Raw genomic sequence first — 26,674 nt, forward strand, 5'->3', positions numbered from 1 at the left:
AATAAATTAATGAACTCCTACCCCAACATCTAAAAAAAAAAAAGAATATTAAAAAATGTTACTGAGAGTACAATTTTCAATTGATTTCAGAAAAGAGAAGATAAGAGATATAGATTCGACACTGCACAATCCAAAAATCACTTTAAATTTGGATTTTGTGATGCAACTGAACATACAATCAGAACAATTAGAAACAGAGGGTTCTTATGAGGATTTCATGATTCTGGATTTAAAGTGTCCGAAACTTCATTTCAGAGCTCCTTTTAAATGCATACCTAGACACCAGCAGAGTCAGAGATAGTGACTAACAATTTAAATTGTCCTTGAAAAAGCGAACACCAAATCCTTGGTAAGGCTGTCTTCTGCATGATGCAAGCTGACTGTGGCCATTGGCCAAACCATCAGTGAAACACTCGCCCTTCAACATTTCCCCCTCCTCTGCTTCCTTACGAAAAGATGCCCGCTCATTCACTAAGCAATGATTAGAAGGGTCCTCCCTGTGCCAGGCCCATGCTAGATACAGTTGGGACACAACTGAATATGACAAAACTCTCTGGCCTCAAAGATTCTGTGGCTTCTCTGGGAGAGATAAAGAGCTCTAACAGGGTAGGACATGCCAAAAGTCCATGGGAGTTCACCGGAAGGGAGCAAAGTACCAGCCCAGGAAAGCCAGGAAAAGCACTGCCGAGTAGGATCATGTGAGCCGAGTCTCGAAGACTGGTTCAACTGTCATGTGAGGATGGAAATGGAAGCTGGAGTAGGACTGGGGGAAAGAGAGAACGACATGAACAACGAATAGTGCTGGAAAAATTACAGAAGACAAAAGGAACAAATTTGTATTTTGTTTAGATGGCTCACCTGTCTGTCAAAATTTGACACGGAGAATACTTTTCCTAAGACAATACCCCAAACTCATACTCTAAAAAAAGTATATATACATAAGCTGCTGTTGTAAACCTTCTATATCCACAAGTTCCTTTACTTCTCTTAATACTCAAAGTACTGAAATTCCTTTAGAGGTAATGTTTAACCACATTTTATTTTCCTCCTTTCACTGAGTAAAGTAATAACTGATAAGCATGTGTCAAAGAGAATTTGAGTAACACTCCCCAGCCCAAATTGTGATAGTAGCCTAGCAACCGCAGCCAAAGCGCATATGTATGAATTTTTTAAAGTGGAAGAGAAAAGTGAAAGTCTTTTCAACAAATGGAGCAAGAACAAGTGGATATCCATTAGTGGGGAAAAAAAAAGAACCTCTACCTCAAACCACAGGCAAACTTTTATTCAAGATGGAATCATAGGCCTACACATAAAAGCTAAAACCATAAAGCTTCTAGAGGAAAACAAGAGTCTCTCTTCTCAACTTGGGAGTAGGCAAAGGTTTATTAGATCAGAGAAAGCAAAAACTATACAAGAAAAAATGCACAGGTTAGACTTTATCAAAATTTAAAATGTCTGCCCATAATAAAACACATTTGAGAAAATAAATACGTGAGTTATAGATGGGGAAGAATGTTTGCAGATATTCGCTGGAGGAGATTAGTGACTACTGGGATGAGGGGAGGGAGAATGAGGGGTGATGCTACTGGATGCAGGGCTTCTTTTCAGTGATGAAAACGTTCTGGAATTAGCAATGACGTCTGCACAATTCTGTAAATATACTAAAAATTACTGAACTCTTTAAAAGGGTAAATTTTTTATTTTTATTTTTTTAATTTTTTTGCTGTACGCGGGCCTCTCACTGTTGTGGCCTCTCCCATTGCGGAGCACAGGCTCTGGACGTGCAGGCTCAGCGGCCATGGCTCACAGGCCCAGCCGCTTCGCAGCATGTGGGATCTTCCCAGACCGGGGCACGAACCCGTGTCCCCTAGCATCGGCAGGCAGACTCTCAACCACTGCGCCACCAGGGAAGCCCTAAAAGGGTAAATTTTATGGTATGTGAATTACATCCAATAAAGCTGTTTTGAAAACAAACAAACAAACTATATATATATATATACTATATATATATATATATATATATAATATATATATATGACAAAGAACTCAAACCCACAATGCATAAAGAATTCCTACAACTCAAAAATAAAAAGACAATCCAATTTCTTAAAATGTACAAAAGATTTGGACACTTCACAAAGGAAGATATACAAATGACTAATAATTACTTGAAAATGTTCTAAACATCATTATTCACCAAGGAAATGAGATTAAAGCCATAAAGAGATATTGCTACAGGCCCACCAGAATGGTTACAATGAAAAAGACTGACAATTCAAATATTGGCAAAGATCTCTAGCAACAGGAACTCAATGTAGATGGGAGTGTAAAACCGTACAGACACTTTGGAGAAAGGTTTGGCAGTTTTTTATAAAGTTAAACATGTACCTATCCCATAACCTGCCAAGTCTACTCAGGTGTTTATCCAAGAGAAATGAAAACTTATGTCTATACAAAGACTATACATGAATACACCCATAGCAGATTTATTTCTAATAGCCCCAAACTAGAAACAACCAAATGCAGATCTACAGGCAAATGGATAAACTAGATGTGGTACATGCGTACAATGGAATACTACTCAGCAATAAAAAGGAATGAACACTGATACAAAGTGTGGTCGGCTGCACACTGGCTCCTCATTCTATTCCCTGGAACCTGTTAATGTCCCCTCTATGGCAAGAGGGACTTTAAGGATCTTGAGATGGGGAGAGTAGCCTGGATCACTGGGGTGGCCCCTAAATGTAATCAACATGTCCTCACGACAGGCAGGCAGAGGAAGATTTGACTCAGAAGAGTAGAAGGCAATATGACAACAGAAGCAGTGTGAAGTAATATGGCTGCAAGCCAAGGACTGCAGGCAGCCTCAGAAGCTGGAAGAAGGAACCAGCCCTGCCACCACCTTGATTTTAGCCCTTTAAGACTCACTTCAGACTTCTGACCTCCAGGAACTGTAAGAGAAAAAATTTGTTTTAAACTGCTAAATGTGTGCTTTAACTTGTTACAAACTTGTTACTGTGGCAATAGGAAACAAGTAATAGATAAATTTATAAAATATCATGCTAAATGAAAGAAGCCTTAGACAAAAGAGTAAATACATGTATGATTCCACTGACATGAAATTCTGAAACAGGCAAAACTAATCTATAGTGAAAAAAAAAAAGCGCAGTGGTTGCCTGGGTGGTGGGGAACTGACAGGGAAGGAGCATAGGGGAACTCTCCGCCGTGATGAGAAGCTCTGTTTTGAGAGGAGTGTTGGGTAACAAAGGTATGCCCGTCTGTCAAAACCCATCAAATAACACTTAATAAGTTAAGATCTGTGCCTTTTATTATATGTGAATTTTATCTCAAAAGGAAAAAGAGCCATAAATAAATATTAAGCTCTAGTTAGTGATAACAAATGTTGAAATATTTCAGATAAGATGTACTGATGTCTTCAAATTACTCTGAAATGCATCCAAAAATAAGATGGATTGGTGGATGCACAGAGGATAAGTAGACATATGATAAAGCAAACACAGCAACATTTTAATTGTAGAATCTAGAAGATGCGTATATGGGTGTCCACTGCAGAATTTTTTCAACTTATCTGTATGTTTGAAATTTTTCAGAATACAATGTCGAGGGAAAAAGTGGGGAAACACTCACCATTTTTTTTTTTTTTTTTTTTTTTTTCTTTTTGCTGTATGCGGGCCTCTCACTGTTGTGGCCTCTCCCGTTGCGGAGCACAGGCTCCGGATGCGCAGGCCCAGCGGCCATGGCTCACGGGCCCAGCCGCTCCGCGGCATATGGGATCCTCCCAGACCGGGGCACGAACCCGTATCCCCTGCATCGGCAGGCGGACTCTTAACCACTGCGCCACCAGGGAGGCCCAACACTCACCATTTTTTTCTTCCTGCATCCAAAGATGAGGATCAGTATATACAATTTTATTATATCTTTGGCGAACCGTCTCCTGGTATTTCTTTAAAAAAAAAAAAAAAGTATAATTTATGAGGAAAAAAATTAGTTTCATTACAAACCAGAGACTAGTACAGCAGACATTTGCTAGAGACATGTTGCCAGAAACAGGCATCTCCCAGGGCCAGGAAGTGATTAGTTCATGAGATGAAATGTAAAAGAAAATGAAGCAATTAATCTAATTAATCTAATCTAGACCAGCACTGCCCACTAGAACTTGAAGTGATGATGGAAATGTTCTATTTTTGCCATGTCCAATATATCAGCTACTAACTACTGACCACTTGAAATGTGAGTAATGTATTTAATCTTAATTAATTTACATTAAATGGCCATCTGTGGCTACAGACTACCATTTTGGACCCTTCAGGTCTAGACAGTTAACGAGGGGAAATCAGTTACAAGACTAGGATAAACTATACATTTAAAAATTTTCAAAAACCAACTAAAAGTTGCCTTCCCTATAATGTTTCTGTTTAGCAGCAAAGCCAAAATGAGATTTCATCATGGTGGAGTTAAAAAGAAAATGCTGAACTAGGAGTCAGGAGACCTGGATTCTCAGCCCACCTCTGGTGGGAATTTTTGTGTGACCTTGGCCACGTCACTTACTCCCTTATTGGGTCTCAATTTCCTGCTCAGAACAATCCAGGGGTTGGCTTGAGTAATGTCTGAGGTCTAAAATTCTCTGAGAAAAGTGTTCTAAAGTAGTATCATGGGAATTAGAGAAGGTAAAGTTAACTGTGATTTGCCAGGATCACATGCTAGCAGAGCAGAAGAGGCAACTGAACAGCTTTTACAAGCTGAGGGATGAAGAAGTTAAGTTGTTGGTCACATCTGTGGGCCTGGGCTCCGCTCCAGTGTCTTTCGTATCCCATACCAACGATGAGTTATGTGTCAGGTAGGGTGCTGATACTTCATACCTCATTTTGTCCTTAAAAGCACCCTACTTATTAGAGAGGGTACAGGACTTTACCAAGGCCGTACACTGGGCTGGCAGTCGAGCTGGGATTTAAACTCAGGACCAGGTGACTCTGAAGTTCTAAGCTACAGAGCCATGAAGAGGAGCGGCGCTCGGCAGAAGTCAGCCGCCAGCCGCCAACAAGAGCTGGCAGTCCCGGCCTTACCTCCATTTCCTCCATGCGGAGCATCATGGCCTCTAGACATGGGCTGTCCTTGCTGTCCCCCAAGGTGGCTAAGGCCTCAGGCTCCGAGATCTTAGAGTGAGTCACAGCCCAGAGCTCATGAGCGGCATCTTCCAAAAAATCATCCAGCTGATGAATGCTACTGGATTCACAATCAATAGCTGTAGCCTGCAAAACAAGGGAAGGGGATGGAAAGGCAATACAAAAATAACAGAGATCTTAAAGATTAATGCTAATCATAATAAACCAACCACGCAGTGATCCAACACGCAGTTTCTACACTAAATCTAATCTCTCCTAAGTCAGTAAACCCCAAGGGCAGTGACATCAGTACAATTTCTACCACAGTCATTTAAACAATAACATCAACTGAGGAGTACCATTACTGTCCATGGGAATTATCTTTATTACCTGTTTTGCCAGTTGGTAAAGCAAATATATTCCTGTGCTATACTCAAAAGAATGTCCAATATTTCACATGTCACATACTACAGAGGACATGCCTACAGTATTCTCTTTTTGGTTCAGTGCTTTGTAAAAACACCTGTTCATGACATCACAGAAGTTCATGATTCCTGTCTTTGCTTGAGACTTTCTACCTATAACCTGGAAGAGCTTTACCAGCCTTTCTTGACCTTGTATTCTTTACATTCACTTTATAGCTCGCAAAGCATTTTTATATGTGTTATTTCTTTTGATTCTAATATATGTCTATAATCTGCTCTGAAAGAGGCTTTTACAAAGAATGTCTGCTGGGGGAATAATCATATCAGGCTCTGGAATGAGACATTCCTGGGACTAAATCTTGGTTCTGCCTACTGGTATGCCTCCAAGTGTGGGCAAGTTTACTTAACCTCTCTGGGCCTCAACCTTCTGGTCTGTAACATGGAAATAATAATCCTATATTTCAGAGTTGTAAGGATTACATGAGCATTTGCACATTGGAACACTTACAATAGTGGTTGGCACGAAGAACAGTTACTGCCATAGTAATTTTTAAAACCTTTTAATTAACGGTTCACAGAAGAAAATATATTAATGGCCAATCAAGATATAAAGAAATGCTCAACCTTAACCAAAGTTAAAGAAATAAATATCAGTTGAATAGCCAATATAATAAAATTAATAAAAAAATCTAGGGCCTCCCTGGTGGCGCAGTGGTTGAGAGTCCGCCTGCCGATGCAGGGGATACGGGTTCGTGCCCCGGTCTGGGAGGATCCCATATGCCGCGGAGCGGCTGGGCCCGTGAGCCATGGCCGCTGAGCCTGCGCATCCGGAGCCTGTGCTCCGCAACGGGAGAGGCCACAACAGTGAGAGGCCCGCATACCGCAAAAAGAAAAAAAAAAAAAAAAAAAAAAAATCTAGAGACAACTAAACCAATAATACAGGCCTGGTTAAGACTTGTTTATACTTTCATTCTTAATATTTAAAGAACTGAATATCAAGAATACTATGAGATGAGAGATAAGGAAGGTCCCAATATGCTGGTATGGAAAGATCACCAAAATATAAAGAAAGAAGCTGGATACAGAAGAGCATATGGTATCCGTTTGTGGGGAGCTTTTACTTTTTACATTACACTTTTTCTGAATCGTTTGCATTTTTAGCCATGTGCATATACAACTTTTAACTAAAAAAAACCACACTTTGGAAAAATGTATTTCACATACAAGTTCAGTTAATGACAATAAACTTTTTCCTGATATCAGGGATCATCTTTTCTGCAAGTAAAACTACCGAGAGCTTCAGTTTACTTGCAAAGCGCAGCAAACGTCTTCTCCATTAGAGAGATGAGAACTCTGGGAATATGTGTTCAAGGTCCCACAGCTCTTTTATAAGTTAACACAGCAAAATAACTCTTTTTACTTCATCATGCCAACTTCAATGTTTGTTTTTATTCAGTTATTTATAAAAACTGACTGCTGATGGTGCTGCCTGGGAAATTCTTTGCAGTGATGCTGATGTTTACCAGCAGCCCGGAATACTGAATACTGGATAGAGTTACTTTTCTTTTTCAAGAAATTGTATTAAAGCCCATTTAATGCCTATAGAATGATTATTGTATATAAGGCTGATCATTTCTAGTAATATTCAGACATGTCTACTTCACTGACAGCATTTATGACCACTTCATATTTCTGTCATATTAATATGCCTTATGGAGCTGCCTCCCTAGATGAGAGGCTAGTCTCATTTTTCGCTAGGGAAGAAGGTATTTGGTGGCTCTGATGCACAAAGCATCCAGCCATAGCGTGCCCAGTCTGTACGAGTCAGAGGTAGGCTTTCAGCTTCCGGTCTCAGAAGCCTCACCTCACATGAGATTCTGTCACAAAATATTGGTACAATAAAATTACAACTGCAAAAATTACGAAAATACACCAAAACTAAACTATTGCTTAATAGATTAGAACAGGGATACATTCTCAAAATCTACTTTCTTCCCGTTCCTAAGGTTGGGCTGGTGGAACTTCATTCCAACTTCCTTCTAACTCTGAGACCTTCACCCTTGCTCTGCCCTTTACTTGCTTTGAGCATGTAAAGCAGTAACTTCTTTCCAACCTCCACAAAGACCCACTAGAGGCAGCCTGCACCTCCCCCTCCCTACGCCTAGGCAGGGTGGGAACATTCCCACAAATGCTGAACACAAGTCCTCCGGAGGAAGAGCACAAGGGTGGACAACCACAAGATATGTTCTCATTCTTCTCAAATGTTATCATTTGTTCCTGAGCCACCTCTTCTCTCTGCCAGGCCAGGTACTGGTCATTATTAGGCACTCAAAACATGCTTGCCTAACAAGAAATATTAGGCCCTCAGTATAAAGGAAATTAGGCCAGTAATGAGCAAAACTAGGCTGAATCAGAGGAAATGAGGGCAGCCATTCTTCTGCCGCAGGCCATCAACAGTCAGGGTCACGCAGTCTACACACATTCCATCATCAGGAGGAAAGGAAAGAGCCGCTGACAAAAACCTGTGGCTCTAGAGATTTCTGTGAGCTGTCTGCAAGGCTCATCTAAGTCATAATGCTAAATATACACTCTAAGAATTAACATGCCAAATATGAAAAACAACCTCCACCCTCTGGAGTGGGATAGTCTAGCGTTTGCAGGGTAATCCGCGTATCAGTTTTCCTTACAACCGAGGACATTATCATGCAATAATACCAGTGTCAGTCCAGAATGCCAGCCCCACACAACACGCACCTTCTCTGCAGGCTGGGCTGTTGCTGCGATCACTGATAGTCGATCCTTCACATGAGTATCTGCTTCCAGAGAAGAATTGACTCTCTATTAAAACAGACAAGCATGCTCATAAATTATGAAAATTTACAACCCATATTAGTACAAATGAATTTTGCTCCCAGAATAACTTCTGTGTGGAACTGTTCATCAGCTTTAGCTATATTGGGCTTTTTGCGGGAATTCAAAGCACTTTGTCTTCGTGAAAATAAATGCCATGTGCTGGTCTTGGCTTTCTGCCGCTGTTCTTCCCCCAACTTTGTAAACACTGTCAGAGTAGCTGTGTGTTTTTGTGCGATTACTCAACTTCTCTGTTCCACAGTTTCCTCACTGATAAAATAAGGAGGTTGGACGGTTTGGCCACTAAGAACCCTCCCGGTTCTATAGTCCTGAGATTTCCATGGACTCTAAAAATGAGTTAACATTTCTTAGACCAAGAGATACAGAAGTTCAGTGGTCTATTCAGGGTCCCAGAATGTCCTTCATTCTATTTAAGATTCTAGTGCTCTTCTGTGGCCTCATCTATTCACACAAACAAGATTATTTCCATTTACGGGGTGGATCTACAGGGTCTGGCCACAGCCTTCAGCTCGCTGCTTAGAGGAGGACGGCCAACCTACTGGTGATGCTCTATGCAATTTCATCTTGAAGAAAGTACTGGTTTGTGCACAGAAAGCTGTCCTAACATCTCTCTCCTTGGGAAAAATAGAGCAAATCATTCCAAAGCACTGAGGTGAAAGAGCAGTGATGGGATTAGAGTGGAAGCAGTGAACGGAACACTAAACACCACCAATAGCTCTATTTGATTAAGAACGTAAATTGCAATAGAAACTCATTCCCCAAACTAAAATCTCACCTTTCTCAAAAGTGGTACTTTCTCTTCCCTCATCTTGTTCCCTTACTCACAATGGAAGACACATCAACAGTGTGGGTGCCCAAAAGGGGCCCCAGCAGCACTGCACGCACGCTATGAAGCACGGAGCAGCACTGTAGCTTCCAGCTGCCAGACACTCAGCCCTGCAAAGGCTCAGTGTGACCTCTGGAGCAACTCTTTTTATTTGAGAACTTCCAAAAGGCAAGCACATGGGATGAACTAGATTACCTGGGCCTTGACCAGAAGAGGCTTCAAACGCTCCAGAACTGCCTTCTCTACCTTATCCGCTAATTGGGTGGCAGAAACACTGTTTAGAAATAAAACTGAAAATTAAAATCAAAAGCAAGAAAATATCTTATTGTGCATATTTATTTACCACCCCAGGCGAAGGGAAACCAAATGATTATAAAAACTGTAGGGCCTCTCTAATGTTCATGGCCATACGAGATCCCTGGGGATCTTGTTAAATGCAGATTCTGATTCAGTTGGTCTGAGAGAGGCCTGAGAGTCTGCATTTCCAACAAGCTTTCAGGTGATGCAGTAATGCTGGTCCTGAACCTAACTTTGAGGACAAGGGCTGAGATAACATCTGAAGAAGTATATTAGGCTCTGAATCCATTTTGAAAGAATAGTGGCTGCCTTGAAACAATTAAAGAGGGCAGAAGACTCAACAAATGAAGCTAATTTTGTTCCCTCCCAAGCCCAACAATAACAGAATTAGACATAAACTCATAAAGACAAGGGGGGGAAATGGTGCTGGAAACAGAAGGACAAAAGTGGTAAGTAACTTACTGACTTGAGAAAGCTGAATTCTAGGGTCATAATGGGGAAAGCTGAGAACTCACACAATTTGTACTGCTGACTTAAAGAGGCCCAAGACTGGTAGCACCAGGTATGCCTAGGCCTGGGGGTGAGCTGGGAGGAGGTGGCTTAACTATAAAAGACAAGAGTCAAATGATGTTTGAGAAGTTAGATCCCTAGGTCCCTTTCCCCGCTTCGCACAACTGGACCACTGCCTCTCTCCAACTCTGAGGGAAGTCTGGTTGCTCATTCTCTGGAGGGGCCTCTTGACTAGGGGATGCCAATTACCTTGAGACAGTAGGTGCCCTACTGAAAAGAGGGGATTCATGTACGTGAGCTGAATGCCGAGTGGTAAGACTCGCCACCCTCCTGCCCAGCTCAGCTCCTAGGACACTGGCATCCAAGTCCTCACCCTCCAGGCAGAAGATCAAAAGACTCATCTCTGGATAGTTTGACCTACCCCAAAGGAAAGACCTGAAGACCCACATGAGGGTCCTTATCCAACAGGCCACCCAGATGACCCTAGAGTAAAGCTCAAGGTCAATAATCCTTTCATCAGATAGTGCTAGAATAGCCAGATATCCATAAGGAAAACAATGAACTTGGATCAGCATCTCATCTCATGTACAGAAATTAATAAAAAATGGATTGCAGACATAAAAATAAAACCTAAAACTATAAAGCATTTAGAAGAAAACACAGAATATCTTTGAGATGTCAGCATTGGCAATGATTACTTATTTCACAAAAGAGACTGTAAAATGAAAAAATTGATAAGCTGATCTTAATCAAAATTTAAAACTTCTAGTCATCAAAAGACCCCATTAAGAAAATAGATAGGCAAGCCACAGTATTGTGAGAAAATATCTGCTGCACATATTCTGAAAAGGGCCTCAAATCCAGAAAATATGTTTTAAAACTCTTAAAAATCAATAATTTAAAAAATGATTAAAAAATGGCAAAAGATTTGAATAGACACATGACAATAAACACTAAAACAGATCCTCATCATCATTAGACTTCAAGGAAATACAAATTAAAATCCCAACAAGACACCACCACACTCTCACCTGAACGGCTAAAATTAAAAAAAAAACAAAACAAAAAACCCCAGACATTACCAAATGTCAGCTAGGATGTGGAAAAACTAGAAAGTAACTCCCATACTAACTAAAAATGAAAATACCCCAAAGGTTAATTCACAGGAGGATGGATAAACAGACTGTGGGATAGTCATGCAATAGAATACTTCTTGGCGATAAAATAGAACACTATACAAGGCAGCCCGCTGTCCCCCTGACCAGGCTTCTTCCAGAAGTCCACTGCACTTGGTTCACTTCCAGATGCCCCAAATGGTGTAAGCCCTACATTTGCAAGGACTCGTTCATGACCTTGCCCATTAACTTCCCAGGATGGGCACCTAAAAACTCCTAGGGAACTGCAGGATGGACTCTGTGCAGACTACTTTCCCTGGGAATCTTCATCTACTACCAGCAGCATTGCCTTTTCCTTGTTTAGCTAGGTTTGGGCTTGCTTCTCAGCTGTCAGGATGAACAATATATGGCTAGTGATACACACTTATGTAACAGATTTATGAATAAGGGTAATGAAAAGATTAACACAGGGATCAGGACAGTGGTGAACTCTGGGGAGAAAGAAGGGGATGCAACTGAAGAGAGACTCACAGGGAGTTTGAGAGCAGGGGTGCTGACCTATCTCGTGGTCTGGGGTGGTGGTTCACAGTGCTCACCCGCTAAAGAAAGAGCCACGGCCCTTCCAGCCTGGGAGTGAACGTTCTATCACGACCAGTGACAGCATGCACAGCTGTGTCAACGAGAATTCTGTTCATGTGACTTCAGGGTGAATCGTTCTCAGAGCTAGAAAAATGTACCAACTGCAGCAGTACCAACTCAGCCTTCTCGTGAACCTCTTCGTGCCCGTAGTCAGGTGGGAACACTCTTGGGGGCAAATGGGAAAAGCAACCTCATTCAAAAACCTTAGGCTGCACTCAAGCTAACACGTGAAGCAAAAGTATCCACACAGCCACCCACAAGAGCAGACTGCACGTCAACCTCCTACCCTACCGAGCCAGGAGAAAAGCACCTCTGAGTGCAGTACAAACAAACAGATATAATACCGATCTTTCAGATAAAACTCCTCCGAAACTATAGATATCATTCAAACTCCACATAAAAGAAAAAATTCCTAGCAAAAATACTGTGTAAAATACACGCAGGCACGCAGATATTCATTCATTCATTCATTTAGTGAGCTTAGGCCCAAATGGTCCAGCTTGGTGGTGAAACTATCTAGACCAATTAGAATAGGCAAGCATTCACTATCCTTCCTCAGAAGCAAACACATACCTCAGTTTTTTTCCCCCTTATTAATTAATCAATCTATTTATCTATTTATTTATTTATGGCTGTGTTGGGTCTTTGTTGCTGCGCGTGGGCTTTCTCTAGTTGCGGCAAGCGGGGGCTACTCTTCATTGCAGTGGGCGGGCTTCTCATTGTGGTGGCTTCTCTTGTTGAGGAGCATGGGCTCTAGGTACACAGGCTTCAGTAGTTGTGGCACATGGGCTCAGTAGTTGTGGCTTGCGGGCTCTAGAGCACAGGCTCAGTAGTTGTGGTGCACAGGCTTAGTTGCTCCGCGGCATGTGGGATCTTCCCGGACCAGGGCTCAAACCCATGTCCCCCGCATTGGCAGGCAGATTCTTAACCACTGCGCCACCAGGGAAGTCCCATACCTCAGTTTTTGAAGTCTATCCATTTCTCCAGTTTTGAGTTCATTCAATTCCTTTGTTCTCCTGGAAGTTTCAGCATCAAGCCAATTGAGCCTAGAGGATGGTATCAGAGTCACCCCAACTCTCCTCAAACCAGCCAGGACTCCCTGGGGCTCCAGTCTGGGCTCCACTGTTGGCTTCTTAGGTGACTTCAAAGTACTTTAAGCAGGCAGATGGTCAATAAACATGAGAAGTGTGACTACACCACTAAACAATCTCAACTAGTTGTGAAAATGACTAGATGATGTAGAACAGCCCTGCTGCTTTGGTTTTTCTCTACCTCAGAAACACACAGTTACCTCTGTTTTTGCATTTTGTCCATTTCTTCGGCTTTTAATTCTTCTAATTCCTTTAATCTTTTGGAAGTTTCAGCATCAAGCCAAGTGAGTCTAGCAGACAGTACAAAAGACTCAGACCAATTCTGCCTTGACCTGCAGGTATCATTACCACATAAAGAGACCAGGAGTCAGGATCCCCCAGAGGACCAATCCTGGCTCCATTAAAGACTCAGGAGGTAATGCAGCCTCTGAGCCAGTAAAGCTCTCCGTGTAACGTTTCACGGAAAAAGACATTCACCCGCAAGAGCACTCCTAGTGAGTGTGCAGAGCCACACACACACAAAAATACCCCCGAATGTTCTCGAGAAAACGAGCCATTGCTGCAATTAGGACTTCTTGCTCAGCTGTAAAACAAAGCTGTTCCTGTATCTTCCAGCTCAGACAAAGAAATGGGCTCCCAGGAGAGCCCTAAAGGCAGAGCAAAGTCAAATAAAAACAGAAAGGCAAAGCTAACTCGGAACAACGTTATTGTATGTGTTAGGGCTTGATGCTTTCAGTTTAGGGTACGTGAATAGTATCAAATTATCTAATGGTCCACTTTCACTTTGGCTTCCCCATAATTGCAAGAACAATTCCAGCCAAATGAATGCAGAGCAACCTGTTTTCACTGCTCTCTTGTCATGGAATGGCCTCACCTCATCACCCCCTATTTAAAGCCTATTCTTTAAGTCCTAATTGATTTTCCATCTCCCTCCACAAAGCCTAGATCTCTGCAGAGGTGTCCTGTCCCCTTTCTGAACTCTCTCAGCTCTTAACTGTTCAGTTCTCAGGGGACGTACCATGTTCTATCTTAAATTATAGTCAGTGATATGTCCTCTCTACTGAGTATAAATAAGCAGCGGCTGGGATTCTGTCCTTTTTGCCCCCCTTTTTAAGTCTCCAGAGAGCTCACAACTGTACCATATACAAAATGAGCAATTGGTAGACAACTGACACATACGTAATTTTTGAATGAATTAGACAAGGAATAAAAAAGGGGTTCACTGTCTGAGCTGCATAATTTGACAGAAAAGTTTAGTAATTTCCATTTTAAATAGCCAACTTTATACACGGGAAAGAGAAGAGTTCGCTTTAGACTCCTCGTGAAAGGGGGCCTTTACTTTTCAAAGACTTGACGAACGCCAGGACAAACCTCACTGCTTCGTGCTCAACAGCACCTCTCAACTGACTTTCCTCTTGAGTATCTTCTTGCTGGAGAGACTGTTCTTTTGCGGCATCTTTGGGGCTAGATTTCACCTTTAGCCAGGCAGCACTGCAAAAAAATGGAAAACTATGCCTTTGTAATCATTCACTCCACATCCAATGACTCGTAAAAGGTGCCAGCTTAGAGAAGACAAGAGCGCTAAATTAATGGTGATCTACAGGATGGGGCTCTGAATCGGAAACTGAATGCAAAGCAGAGTGAGATCCTCCAGGGTTCAGGCTCAGTGTCAAAGGAAAGAAGTCCTCCTTTGCTTCATAGAAGCAATCACTATTTTAAACGAAAAAACAACTGTCAATTACAGAATAATGGGTGAACCTCAACAGAACCCTGTTTTAATATATAGATTTGGGTCACTAATTACATTCCATGTTACATAGCAACTTTGTGCCTTTATAAGGCCTAATACAGCACTTTGAGCCCATAAGCCTTATGCCCTCCCCTCCCCCACCAACCACACATACACTCTAGAAGACAGTCCACTGTATATTTGGTTTGCAATATAAACTCCAACCAACTGCTGTTTTTATGAGCTTACAACTGAATTCACATCTCTATACTAACACATATATAAAAATACAGAATTTTTTTTTTTTTTTTTTTGCCATGTTGGGTGGCATGCGAGATCCTAGTTCCCCAACCAGGGATCGAACCCATGCCCCCTGCAGTGGAAGCACGGAGTCCTAACCACAGGACTGCCAGGGAATTCCCCAAAAACATAGAATTTAGAGCAGAGAAATAAAAGCAAAAAAGCACATACACTGTGAAATCAGAAGACCTGATTTTAATCCCAGCTGTGCTATATAAGCAAGACATTAGATTCGCTGGACGCTGTTTCTTCAGCTTCAAAGTGAGAGTCGAGGAGTAAGCATAACCATCCATTCACAATCATTCAGAGTCTTCGGGGACTCCATCCCACCAGGCTTCTCACCGTGTTTCCTGCCTGCCTCTCAAAAGCTGAACCCTTCAAGTCACCTATCTTCTCACTTGTTCTCCTCCCCCCATTACTACTTTTGGCTGCCTTCCTTTTACTGTCCTACCTCCTGGCCCTTTCCATTGTGCTTTTGAGAACCACTGTCCCACAGTATACAAGCTCCCTTCACTTTTGTTTTATATATATATATATATATATATATATATATATATATATATATATATATATATTCTATAAATTTATTTATTTATTTTTGGCTGCATTGGGTCTTCGTTGCTGCACACGGGCTTTCTCTAGTTGTGGCAAGTGGGGGCTGCTCTTCGTTGCAGTGCGCAGGCTTCTTGTTGAGGTGGCTTCTCTTGTTGCGGAGCACGGGCTCTAGGCGTGCAAGCTTCAGTAGTTGTGGTGCATGGGCTCAGTAGTTGTGGCTCGCAGGCTCTAGAGTGCAGGCTTCAGTAGTTGTGGCGCATAGGCTTAGTTGTTCTGCAGCATGTGGGATCTTCCCTGACCAGGGCTCGAACCCGTGTCCCCTGCATTGGCAGACGGATTCTTAACCACTGCACCACCAGGGAAGTCCTCCCCTTCACTTTTAACCAATTCCCCAAAGACTACTTCCACCTAACTGGACTCTGCTGCCCCTGAAGGACAATGCCTTCTCCCCAGCTCCATGGAATGGCGGGTCCTCATTCTCCATGTGCTATGAGTGAGGGTGACAAGGCAGTAATGTCAGCATGACCCTAACTGTCCCCTGCGGTCAGGACAGCATCTATGAGATTTGCATGGTTTTATAATTCATATTGTCTTGACTTGGAATAGGAATTATTTTTAAATATTCATTCATTCAGCAAAGATTTACTAGATGTCTACGAAGATTTACTACATCAGGCCCTGTACATTCAGATATAAGGAAGGCACAGTTCCTGGCCTCAAGTAACTAGGATCCACTGGGTGAAGAGACAAGTGAAGGCAGCCCATGATCCTCCATACGGTGAACATGTCCACAGGGTATTGGGGTGACCCGTGGGAGTTACTCTACTTATAGCTAGGTAGGTAAGAGGAACCAATAGGCTTCTAGCAAAAAATATCTCATGTATATATTACTCATCCAAATAAGCTTTTCTCCTTAATGGGAACTAAGGATGCTGCTTTATTTGCTCTAAGGAGTAGGTCACCTTTGATCTGCGGAGGAAAATAAAGTCACACACCCAAATGGTTCCGTTAATTTTTACATACCATTTAGGAGATGCCAGCGTGGGTGTGGGGTTTGGAGGTATCCAAGGAGCCCTATGGTCCTTCACAGGCTGCTGGTTCATTTTTAACCTGGAGGAGACTGTTGTCCGTTGCAACGTGCTTTTGCTGTAAGATCGGGGTGGTCTACTTTTTTCAGCTTTGTGGAGTCTCTGCAAGAGATAACTATGAATTATAAAGCCAAACGGACATCAAAGAAACTGGCTGTAACCTCTGGCTTACTGAAGCTTCAAATGGCCCTATGATGTTCATACACCCATTCAGCAAAAACCTAAGTGGAAAGCACTGTAGCAGAAATTTGGGGAGGGTACAAATTACATTGAAACAACCTTGGTTGTGGGGAGAGGGGTGGAGGCATAAAACTAGAATCCCTGGCTTGGCCGTACATTAAAATATAATGTACTTTCAAGCCAGCTGGCTCCCAAAGCCATATTAGAAAGTACTCACCCTAAGATGCCTTTCAATATCAAATATTTATCGATATTTATCTGTAGCAGGAAATCTTAATCCTCTCAAATTTCACACTTCCAAATCAGAAGCAGAAAAAGCCTGAATTTTAAAATAGCCTACCCAGTGAAGACCTTGGTATCCAAACAGTTAGGCTCTTATTAAACCAGGACAAGAAAGAATGCCCTGCCCTTAGTAACAGTATTAAAACTTGTTGTTTTTTGTTAAAAAATAAAAACGACCTGGAGCTAAGCTTAGTTTAGACAGTTGGACTCAAGGGCTCTGGCATTCAAATGCCTGAGAACTCAAATCCTAGCTCCACCTCTTACCAGCCTGTGTGACCTTGGACAGTGTCAGATTAATACAAATGGGCCAGAAGAAAGGAGTGATTTCATACTTGCTGTAGTCTTGCCGGTGCCAGAGTATCTTTCTTCCTAAAGGGTGGCACGTTCTCAGTCACAAGCTTCTTTTTCCCTGCTCTTGTTTTTGCCAGGGCTAATGCCTCTTCTTTGAAGTTCGCATTTTGGTCTACAATAGATGGAGCTTCTTCAGGAAGGATATCCGCATCTAATACATCAAGCTCGTTTTCCAACCTCTGGGTCATTGGAAGCTCTGTATCAGGTTGATACTTATCTACATGAAGATTTCAGAAGGACAAATTGAGGGAAATGCTGTTCAAATCAAGTGAGAGTGATTATCTAGAGACAGATAAGCTCACAATACCCTGTTAAAAACTGAGGTGTTTTGCTGTCAGAGTTGCTCCTAATCCTATGACTCCTACTGCAGTTCTACAAGCAGAAACCTAAGTGCCGTGGCTGACTCCCTGAATCTCACCTCCCACATTTACTTACTCACCTGGTCTCTCAGATCCCAATTCTTAAATATGTCTTGTCCTTCCTTGCCTTCTGCCACTACCCAAAGTCAGGCTTGCAATATCCTGTGACTGTAACAATAGCATCTTCTAACTGACCCCTTCTTTATCTTCAATCACTGGCTACCATAATTATTTTTTTCAATGTAAATATTTAAATATCACTTCTCAAAACCTTCAATGGCTCCTAATTTGATACAGAATAAAGTCTGAACTCCATACATGACATACAACCTGCAGTGGAAAAGAAAGTAAAACTGTCTTTATTTGAAGATGAGATATTTCCTACATAGAAAAAAAATCCAAGAGAATCTACAGATAAGCAATTACAACTAAGAATAGAGTTCAGCAAGGTTTCTGGATAAAAGAAGAAAAATATACAAAAGTCAATATCATTCCCACAGATCAAAATAACTAATTAGAAAAAACACCCCATTAACATTAGCAACTAAACTGTAGGGCACTAAGGAAGAAATCTAATGAAAGGTGTACAAGACTTTTACAGAAAAAATTCAAAGGTATTTTAAAGGACATGAAAGAAAATTTGGATTAATTGTATTCATGAATGAAAAAATACTGTAAAGCTGTCCATTCTCCCCAAAGTGATCTACAATTTCAAATGCAAGTTCAATTAAAATCCCAACAGATTTTTTTATGGATCTAAACAGGTTAATGCTAAAATTCTTATGAAGTGTAAAAATCCCAAGATAGCCCAAATAATTCTGAAGAACAAAAAAGTGGGGAATAGGGCAGGGGTGGGAGTCTTATTTTCCCAGAGATCAAGTGTTCGTGATAAAGCTGTAATAATTAAGGCAGTGTGGGAGTGATACAGGAACAGGCAGAAACCAATGAAGCAGGATGGATATGACAAAGGCAGTATGACAAATCAGTGAATATGAACTGGATTGTTCAATAAATAGTGCTGAAATTATTAGTATCCATAGGTAGCAAAATAAAAACTTAACTGTTCAGCGTGAGGATCCTTGCCTCAAACTGAACACTTATATTCTAAATGGAATAAAGACCTAAATGTGAAAGGAAAACTTTAAAGATTTTAGAAGAAAATACAGGAGAATATGATTATGACATCAGGGCAGAAAAGGCTTTCTTAAAGTCAAATATAATGTTAACATATTTAAACTTAATTACATGAAACTACAACTTCCTTTTGACAAAAAGACACCATAAAGTCACAGACAAGCCAGAGTCTGGAAGTACATCTCTGTAATGCATATAACTAATATAGGCTTAATATATAGAATATATAAAGAACGCCTATGAATCTATAAGAAAAACAAACAATCCAATACAGAAACAGGCAAAGGATAGAAAATGGCAATTTAGGGAGAAAATCTGAACCGTCAATAAAAACATGAAAAGATGATCATCAGTAATCAGAAAAATTGAAATTAAGACAATGAGGTACCATTTCACATCCATCAGATTAGGGGGAAATTTTTAATGTGACAATACTATGTATAAACAAGGATATAGAAAAACAAGTACTCTCACAAGCTACTAGTGCAGGAGTAAACTGGCACAGCTACTTGAAAACTCACCCACACTGTCAGCCAGCAGTTTCACTCCTGGGCACAGACTCAGCCTACAGGAACCCTCACGCTTACACAGGAAGACATGAACAGATATTCACTTCATCAGTGTTTGTAACAGCAAAAAAGTGGAAACGACCCAAATGTCGATCAATAAGAACTGAGAATAAACTATGGTATATTCATACAAGGGAAACCCACCCAGTGGTTAAATTAATAAATTAGAATTCATGTATAAATATGAACAAGTCTTACAAACATAAGTGGAGGGGAAAGCAAACTGCAAATGTTGCATTTGTAAGATATCACTGACATGAAATGCATAGCATATGAAACAATACTTTATAGTGTTTATGGATAGAGACATAAGCAGTACAGGTATAAAAACAGGGCAGGTCCATATTATAATAACAAAAGTAACCTCTGGTGAGGAAGGGAGGGGTATAGAATGGGGAGAGAAATATAAAAGGCACTTCAGCTGTAGCTGTCATATTTTATTTCCAAAAAAAATTCTGAAGCAAATAAAACGAAAATGTTAAAGTTTATTAAATCTGGCTAGTAGATATACAGGTATTTATTATTTTCATTCTTTTTCTATATGTTTAAATATTTCATAATAAAAGGAAAACTATATTTAGACTACTTTAATCTGGCCAAAGGCCAGATTCTCCTTGTATCACTTTTTTTTTTTTTTTTTTTGCAGTACGCGGGCCTCTCACTGTTGTGGCCTCTTCCACTTCGGAGCACAGGCTCTGGACACGCAGGCTCAGCGACCATGGCTCACGGGCCCAGCCGCTCCGCGGCATGTGGGATCTTCCCGAACCGGGGCACGAACCCGTGTCCCCTGCAACGGCAGGCGGACTCAACCACTGCGCCACCAGGAAAGCCCATCACTTTTTTAATCTGGTTCTTTTCAAGGTCATGGAAGTTAAGCAGCAAGGATACATAAATTGGAAGGAAAGAATGCTTAGACTAAATCCTCAGTCTAAAACTTATTTATTAATCCCCAAGTTTACATATAGCAAGGCAACTCTGACCTCTAGGTCCTGATGCCTTTTCAGTTCTGACTTGCAAAAATCAACTGCAAATATAGTACAAGTTCCAGAGGCAGCTGAGTTTGAGGACATTGCTGGTGATGGGGAGGGAACCAGCATCCTTACATCTGACAAGTTATACTAATGAAATCAACCACTGCAAGAACATTTCAGAAGCCGGTAAAGAAACGTGCCAGCCAACAATTACATAAATCACAAGATCAAATCAGGCTCACACATATATCCCAACTGAAAAGACGGGGTTTTCCACCGAAGTGGCTCCCTATGACTTTTAGGGATCGGGGCGAGGGCGTTAGGAAGAGGACACCTTAGGAATTCAGAATGGAGGTATTAGGTAGAGTGAGTTCTAAAACAGAAACAGAAACTGCAACCTTCTGAAATCCAGATTATAATGATCAAAAAAACCCAATAAAATAAATAAAAATAAGAGGGCTACCATATCCTTCCCCATAAGCAACTGTATTAAATTTGCAAATTTACAAATTTCCATAATACCTCAACTTGTAATGATGATAACGACAGTGATTTTATGATCAGCCCTGACATCTGCACACTTTTTCAGTATCTAACACAATTCACATTCACATTTGAGGCTCACCATGACACACAGAGCAGGTGGGGCAATGATTACTATGGTTTTTCAGATGAGGAAGTAACAGTTAAGTGCTTTACTCAAGGTCACAAGGTCAGCAAGCAGCAGAGTCACATCTTCTGACTCTCTCAGTCCAGGGCAAGGCCCATTCATTCTGCCCTGTCAGGAACTACGGAGCTGTTCCACATGAACACATTTTCCAGATAACTGAAGCTCACTTAGTTCTTGATGAATTATCTAATTTGCTACTTACCACAACTAAGTCAGTTACATCGGATAAGGACCACAGGCGTACCTGAGAGATCTTGCAGGTTCGGTTCCAGACCACCAAAATAGAGCAAATATCATCACAATAAAGTGAGTCACACAAATGTTTTGGTTTCCCAGTGCACATAAAAGTTATGTTTACAGTATGTAGTATGTAGTCGATTAAGTGTGCAATAGCCTTATGTCTTTAAAAAATGTATACACCTTAATTAAAAAATACTGTATCACTAAAATATGCTAACCATCACCTGACAATGCAGGGTTGTCACAAACCTTCAATTTGTAAAAAGCACAGTATCTGTGAAGCGCAATAAAGTGAAGCACAAAAAAATAAGGTATGCCTGTATTATCCCCAGTCACAGATGAAAAAATGAAGGTTCAGAGAGATTAAGTCATCAACCCAGGATCACAAACTGGCGGAGCTGGGACTAGAGTGAGGTCTTTCTGGTCCCCGTTTTTCCCACGGTGGTCTGTCTTCCTGCTTTCCCACATTGGTGCCTACAATGAGTTTTATATTAGCAGGTTTCCCAAATTCTCTCTCTGAATCTGGTCCTCACCTTTCACAACTCAGTTATGGGCGCCTCTCTTCTTTTAACTCATTTAGGGAACACATCTCTGTGTGCAGGCCTGGAAAGTTCTCCACATTCCCTCCAGAGTATCATAAATGAGCACCCAGAACTCAGGTTACTGTGATTTGCTGCTCAGAGGCCTTTTCTTGTTCTATTTCACTTCTTCACAGTCACTCATTTAAATGCCTAACTATGTGTCGGCCTTGGGGCTACCACAGAGGATACAGCGGCAAATAGACATCACACCTGTCCTGAGGGAAAGGCTGGCAAAGGCAGCCTTCTGGTTAGAAGGAAGGTGCTATACTAGTTCTACCTGCCTACCAGTGAAGGAAACAGAATACCACATTACAGTGAGTAAATATCTAATAGTAACTGAGTAAGTTAGGTTTTGTTACATTCATGATAGAGGCAGTGCATTAAGCTACAGATTTCCACAGAATTAGTTTAGATTGAGAAATAAATGAAAACCAGACTGATATATAACTTTCAGATCAGTAGAGGAAACAAAATGAAACAAGAACAACTTGATTAACATAATAAATTACAACAAAGAAAAAAAAAGTGGCAAGTGGAAAACAAAAAATAAGGTAAAAGAAGTTCAAATGTTCTATTAATCTCAGTAAATGTAAGTAGGTTAAATATAGAATGCTACAACAGGGTTAAAAATACCAACAATAAACTATTTACAAGAGACATTCTTAAAATAAAACAGCAAAGAAAAACTGAACATAAAGGGATGGAAAATGTTATTCTAGGTAAATGCCAAACAAGTTAGGTAGATGAAACAATATTAATATCAAACAAAACAGAATCCGAAGTGAATGACGTTAAAAAGGCAAAGAGAGATATTTAATCATAACATACAAAATCCACAGAAAAAAGATTTATCAGTAAGGAACGCTTAGGCATCTAACAGCACATCTTCAAAATGTACAAAACAAAAATGAATAGAAATACAAAGAGAAATTTTTAAAGTCTCAAGAGACTTGAACATACCTTTAGATCAGTCATCTACAGATCAAGTAAATAAACCCAGAAAACCATAGAAGAAAAAGAAATAAAAGCAATAAAGATTGGAAAGGAGGAAATAAACCAATGGTTATATTCATAGATGACATGACTATATACACTGCAAAACACAAGTAATCTGCCCATAAATTATTAGAAATAAATTAGCTTAGCAAGGTTGCTAGATATAAGATCAACACATAAAATCGACTATATGTCTGTATATCCAAAATATTCATTAAAAATTAAGTTTTTAAAAAGACATCATTTACTGAAAGCACTGAAAATAGCAATACCAAGGAATAATCCTAAATAAAGATGAACAAACACACACACACATTAAAAGTTACTGAGAGTATTTAAAGACAACCGAAATGAATGGAGGGATATATACCCTGCTGGTGGATTGGGACATATAATATTGTAAAGATAACAATTCCTCACCAAAATTCCAATAGGTTGTTTGTTGTTGGAGGGGGAGGGGATGAAAATTAACAAATTCTGATTCTAAAATTTCTAGGGAAATACCAAGGGTCAAGATTTGCCAAGACATTCTGGAAGAACAGGTGACAAAAGCTGTTCTACTAGATATCAAGACTTAGAATAGGGCTTCCCTGGTGGCGCAGTGGTTGAGAGTCTGCCTGTCGATGCAGGGGACACGGGTTCGTGCCCTGGTCCGGGAAGATCCCACATGCCGCGGAGCGGCTGGGCCCGTGAGCCATGGCCGCTGAGCCCGCGCGTCCGGAGCCTGTGCTCTGCAACGGGAGAGGCCACAACAGTGAGAGGCCCGTGTACCGCAAAAAAAAAAAAAAAAAGACTTAGAATAGTTAAGTAAGATAGTGTACACTAGCATAAGAACCAACAAATAAATCAGTGGAAGAGAACAGAGGACCCAGAAACTGACCCACACATATGTGGACACAACTTATGACAAAAGTGACACTGGGGCCTCCCTGGTGGCGCAGTGGTTGAGAGTCCGCCTGCCGATGCAGGGGATACGGGTTCGTGCCCCGGTCTGGGAGGATCCCATATGCCGCGGAGCGGCTGGGCCCGTGAGCCATGGCCGCTGAGCCTGCGCGTCCGGAGCCTGCGCGTCTGGAGCCTGTGCTCCGCAACGGGGGAGGCCGCAGCAGTGAGAGGCCCGCATACCGCAAAAAAAAAAAAAAAAAAAGTGCCACCGTATGCCACTGTGGGGAAAGAAGAATATTTTCAACCAAGAGTACCAGCTCAACTAGATGTCCACCTGGAAGAAAATGACCCTTTTTTAGGAAATAACATCGGAAAATAGTTTCTTAATTTGGGCATAAGGAAAAGCTTCTTAAACAGGATCCAAAAACAAACCAAACAAACAAACAACAACAACAACAAAAAACCTATACAGGAAAAGATTGCTACATTGGAATACAGTGAAATTAAGAATTCTGTCCATCAAAAGACACCTCGGCAACATTTAAAAACAAGCTACGTCTTATTTCTGTGAGGATATTTACAACACAGGTAACTGAGAAAGGGTCCTATGTAGAATACTCCTACGAGGAACTCCTACAAATCAATAAAGAAAAGGAGAGAGAGAGAGAGAAAGGAAAAATGGGAATCAAAAATGACAGGGTTGGGGAGGGAGGACTGGTCAAGAGACCTGAACTGGCCCTTCACAAAAGAAGACATGTAAATGGCCAATAAACATATGAAGAAGTACTCACCATTAAACATCCAGAAAATGTAACTAAAACCACAATGACAGCCTTACACATCAACCAGGTCGCCAAAAATTTAAAAACTAATAACAAGGGCTGGCAAGGATGTGTAGCAACTGTTCTCATACACGGTTGGTTGGAATATAAAAGGATAAAACTACTTTGAAAAAAATCTTTATTACAGTTGAACCAATACATACCCTGATGAACTAACAATTATACTCCTGGGAATAAACCCAACAGAAACACAGGCACACATGTACCAAGAGACATATATAAAAACGATCGCAGTAGTTTCCCTTATAATCACCCCAAACTGGAAAAAACCCAATAATTAAAACAACAGAATAGATAAATGGCCATATATTCGTACAGTGGAATACAGCAATGAACATAAACAAATCACAGCTACACAAACAGAACAGACGAATCTCACAAAGTGTTAAGTGGAAGAAGCCAGTCACAAGAAAATACCAATTGTGTGATTCTATTTTTTATAAAGTTCCAAATCAGGCAAAACCAAAGTACAGCATTAAAAATCACAGTGATAGTTAATAGAGGGGAAGAAGCAGGGGAAGGAGGTTGGAAGAGGAGCGTCTAGGGGGATTTCTTAGTGCTTGTAATGTTCCATTTCCTGGCTTGGGTGGTGTTCATACACAAACGTTTGTTTTCTGATAATTGAGCTGTAAATTTATAGTGCCCTTTTCTATCTGTACATTCCACTTCAATTAAAAGAAGGAAAACTAGTTTACTGGATTCATCCGCACTCTAATATAAATGGCATATTAAAAAATTCAATATTAAAATCTTAAAACTATTTTAAAATACTATCAATGTATATATGTCAGTTTAAGAAGGAAAAAAAAAGAGGAAAAGAAAATCTCTTAGCAAAACAGGAACAGAAGAAAATTTCCTTAACTTCATATGCAGATTTGCCAAAAATCAATAGTCAGCATCACATATGAAAAAGCATTCCCTTTAAACTGGTAAGGGGGGGGGCACGCAAGGGGAGTTGATGTCCACCATTCCAGTTATTATTCAATATTACCTGAATTAAAATCCATTCAATAAAGCAGAAAGAGGAAAAAAGAAAGGTATAAAAATTGCAAAGAGAGAGGCAAAACTTAAGTGAGCTCATCTATCTGGAAAAATACATAAAAGCTAACAAAACCTCATATTTATTCAAATCTGAAATATCAAGTATAAGACATATCATTATTTTATGTACCGATACGAAATTTTTAAATATCGTCAAGTAATTGTAAGATATCATCAATTTAAGAATGCATCCCAATTTCAAAAATGTTCAAATGTATACCTTAGAACCAATGAAACACAATACCATAACAAATAAAAGATTTCAGCAAGGTGTCAGATATAAGAGCAATGTACAAATCCAACAGCTCTCCTATAAGTAGCAATAACCAATTTCAAAATGTAATTTTAAAAACAGATCCCATTCACAATAGCAATAAAAACTGGAAATAAACCTAACAAGAAAATTTAGGAATTCCTATATATTCCTACGTCAGGGATTATCATATGCAGAAAGTTATAAAATTCAACTGAAGGGATAGAAAAAGGGCATGAATAAATTGATAGATCATATTGTAAAGATGTCATTCCTCTCCTAATTAATTTATGAACTCAATGTAATACCAGTTGAACTCCCAACAGCATTTTTCATGGAACTTGACAAGCTCATTCTAAATTCCTCTGAAGATAAGCAATCACCATCGGCAAAATTTTGAAAAAGCACAACAACAAAGAGGAAAGAACTACCTCTTACAATATTAAAATATGTAGGAAAGAATGACGATTTTGCCTACAAAATTAAAATTTTCTGGGAATTCCCTGGCAGTCCAGTGGTTAGGACTTGGTGCTTTCACTGCCAGGGTCCAGGGTCAATCCCTGGTCAGAGAAGTAAGATCCCACAAGCCTCATGGCACAGCTGAAAAAAGTAAATAAAATAAATAGTAAAAATAAAATTTTCTGTGCCAGAAAAGATATCATAAACAAAATTCAAAAGTAAGTGTCTAAGAGAAAATATTTACAATACATGTAAACCAGAAAAGGATTAAGATCCAAAATATATAAAGAAC

General features: G+C 40.4%; 1 protein-coding gene across 8 annotated transcripts in view; it reads right to left on the bottom strand.

The window, feature by feature from the left end:
* The window catches only part of KIAA0753 (KIAA0753 ortholog), a 61,017-nt gene that overhangs the window by 13,534 nt on the left and 20,809 nt on the right, over window positions 1–26,674 (bottom strand). For 7 of the 8 annotated variants that reach the window (XR_009530458.1, XR_009530461.1, XR_009530457.1 and 4 more), the window contains exons 8-14: window positions 17,364–17,599; window positions 16,505–16,671; window positions 14,269–14,388; window positions 9,441–9,519; window positions 8,303–8,386; window positions 5,085–5,270; window positions 3,883–3,964 (exon numbers count right to left, since the gene is read on the bottom strand). Coding sequence is in view for 1 of the 8 variants with exons in the window: in XM_060082824.1 (XP_059938807.1) it covers window positions 3,883–3,964; window positions 5,085–5,270; window positions 8,303–8,386; window positions 9,441–9,519; window positions 14,269–14,388; window positions 16,505–16,671; window positions 17,364–17,599 (954 nt within the window). In the remaining 7 variants the exon portion in view is untranslated. The remainder of the gene's footprint in view (window positions 1–3,882; window positions 3,965–5,084; window positions 5,271–8,302; window positions 8,387–9,440; window positions 9,520–14,268; window positions 14,389–16,504; window positions 16,672–17,363; window positions 17,600–26,674) is intronic. The other variant, XR_009530462.1, reaches the window with a different exon arrangement.

The sequence above is a fragment of the Mesoplodon densirostris genome, chromosome 18 (assembly GCF_025265405.1).
Source record: "Mesoplodon densirostris isolate mMesDen1 chromosome 18, mMesDen1 primary haplotype, whole genome shotgun sequence".
NCBI lineage: Eukaryota > Metazoa > Chordata > Mammalia > Artiodactyla > Ziphiidae > Mesoplodon > Mesoplodon densirostris.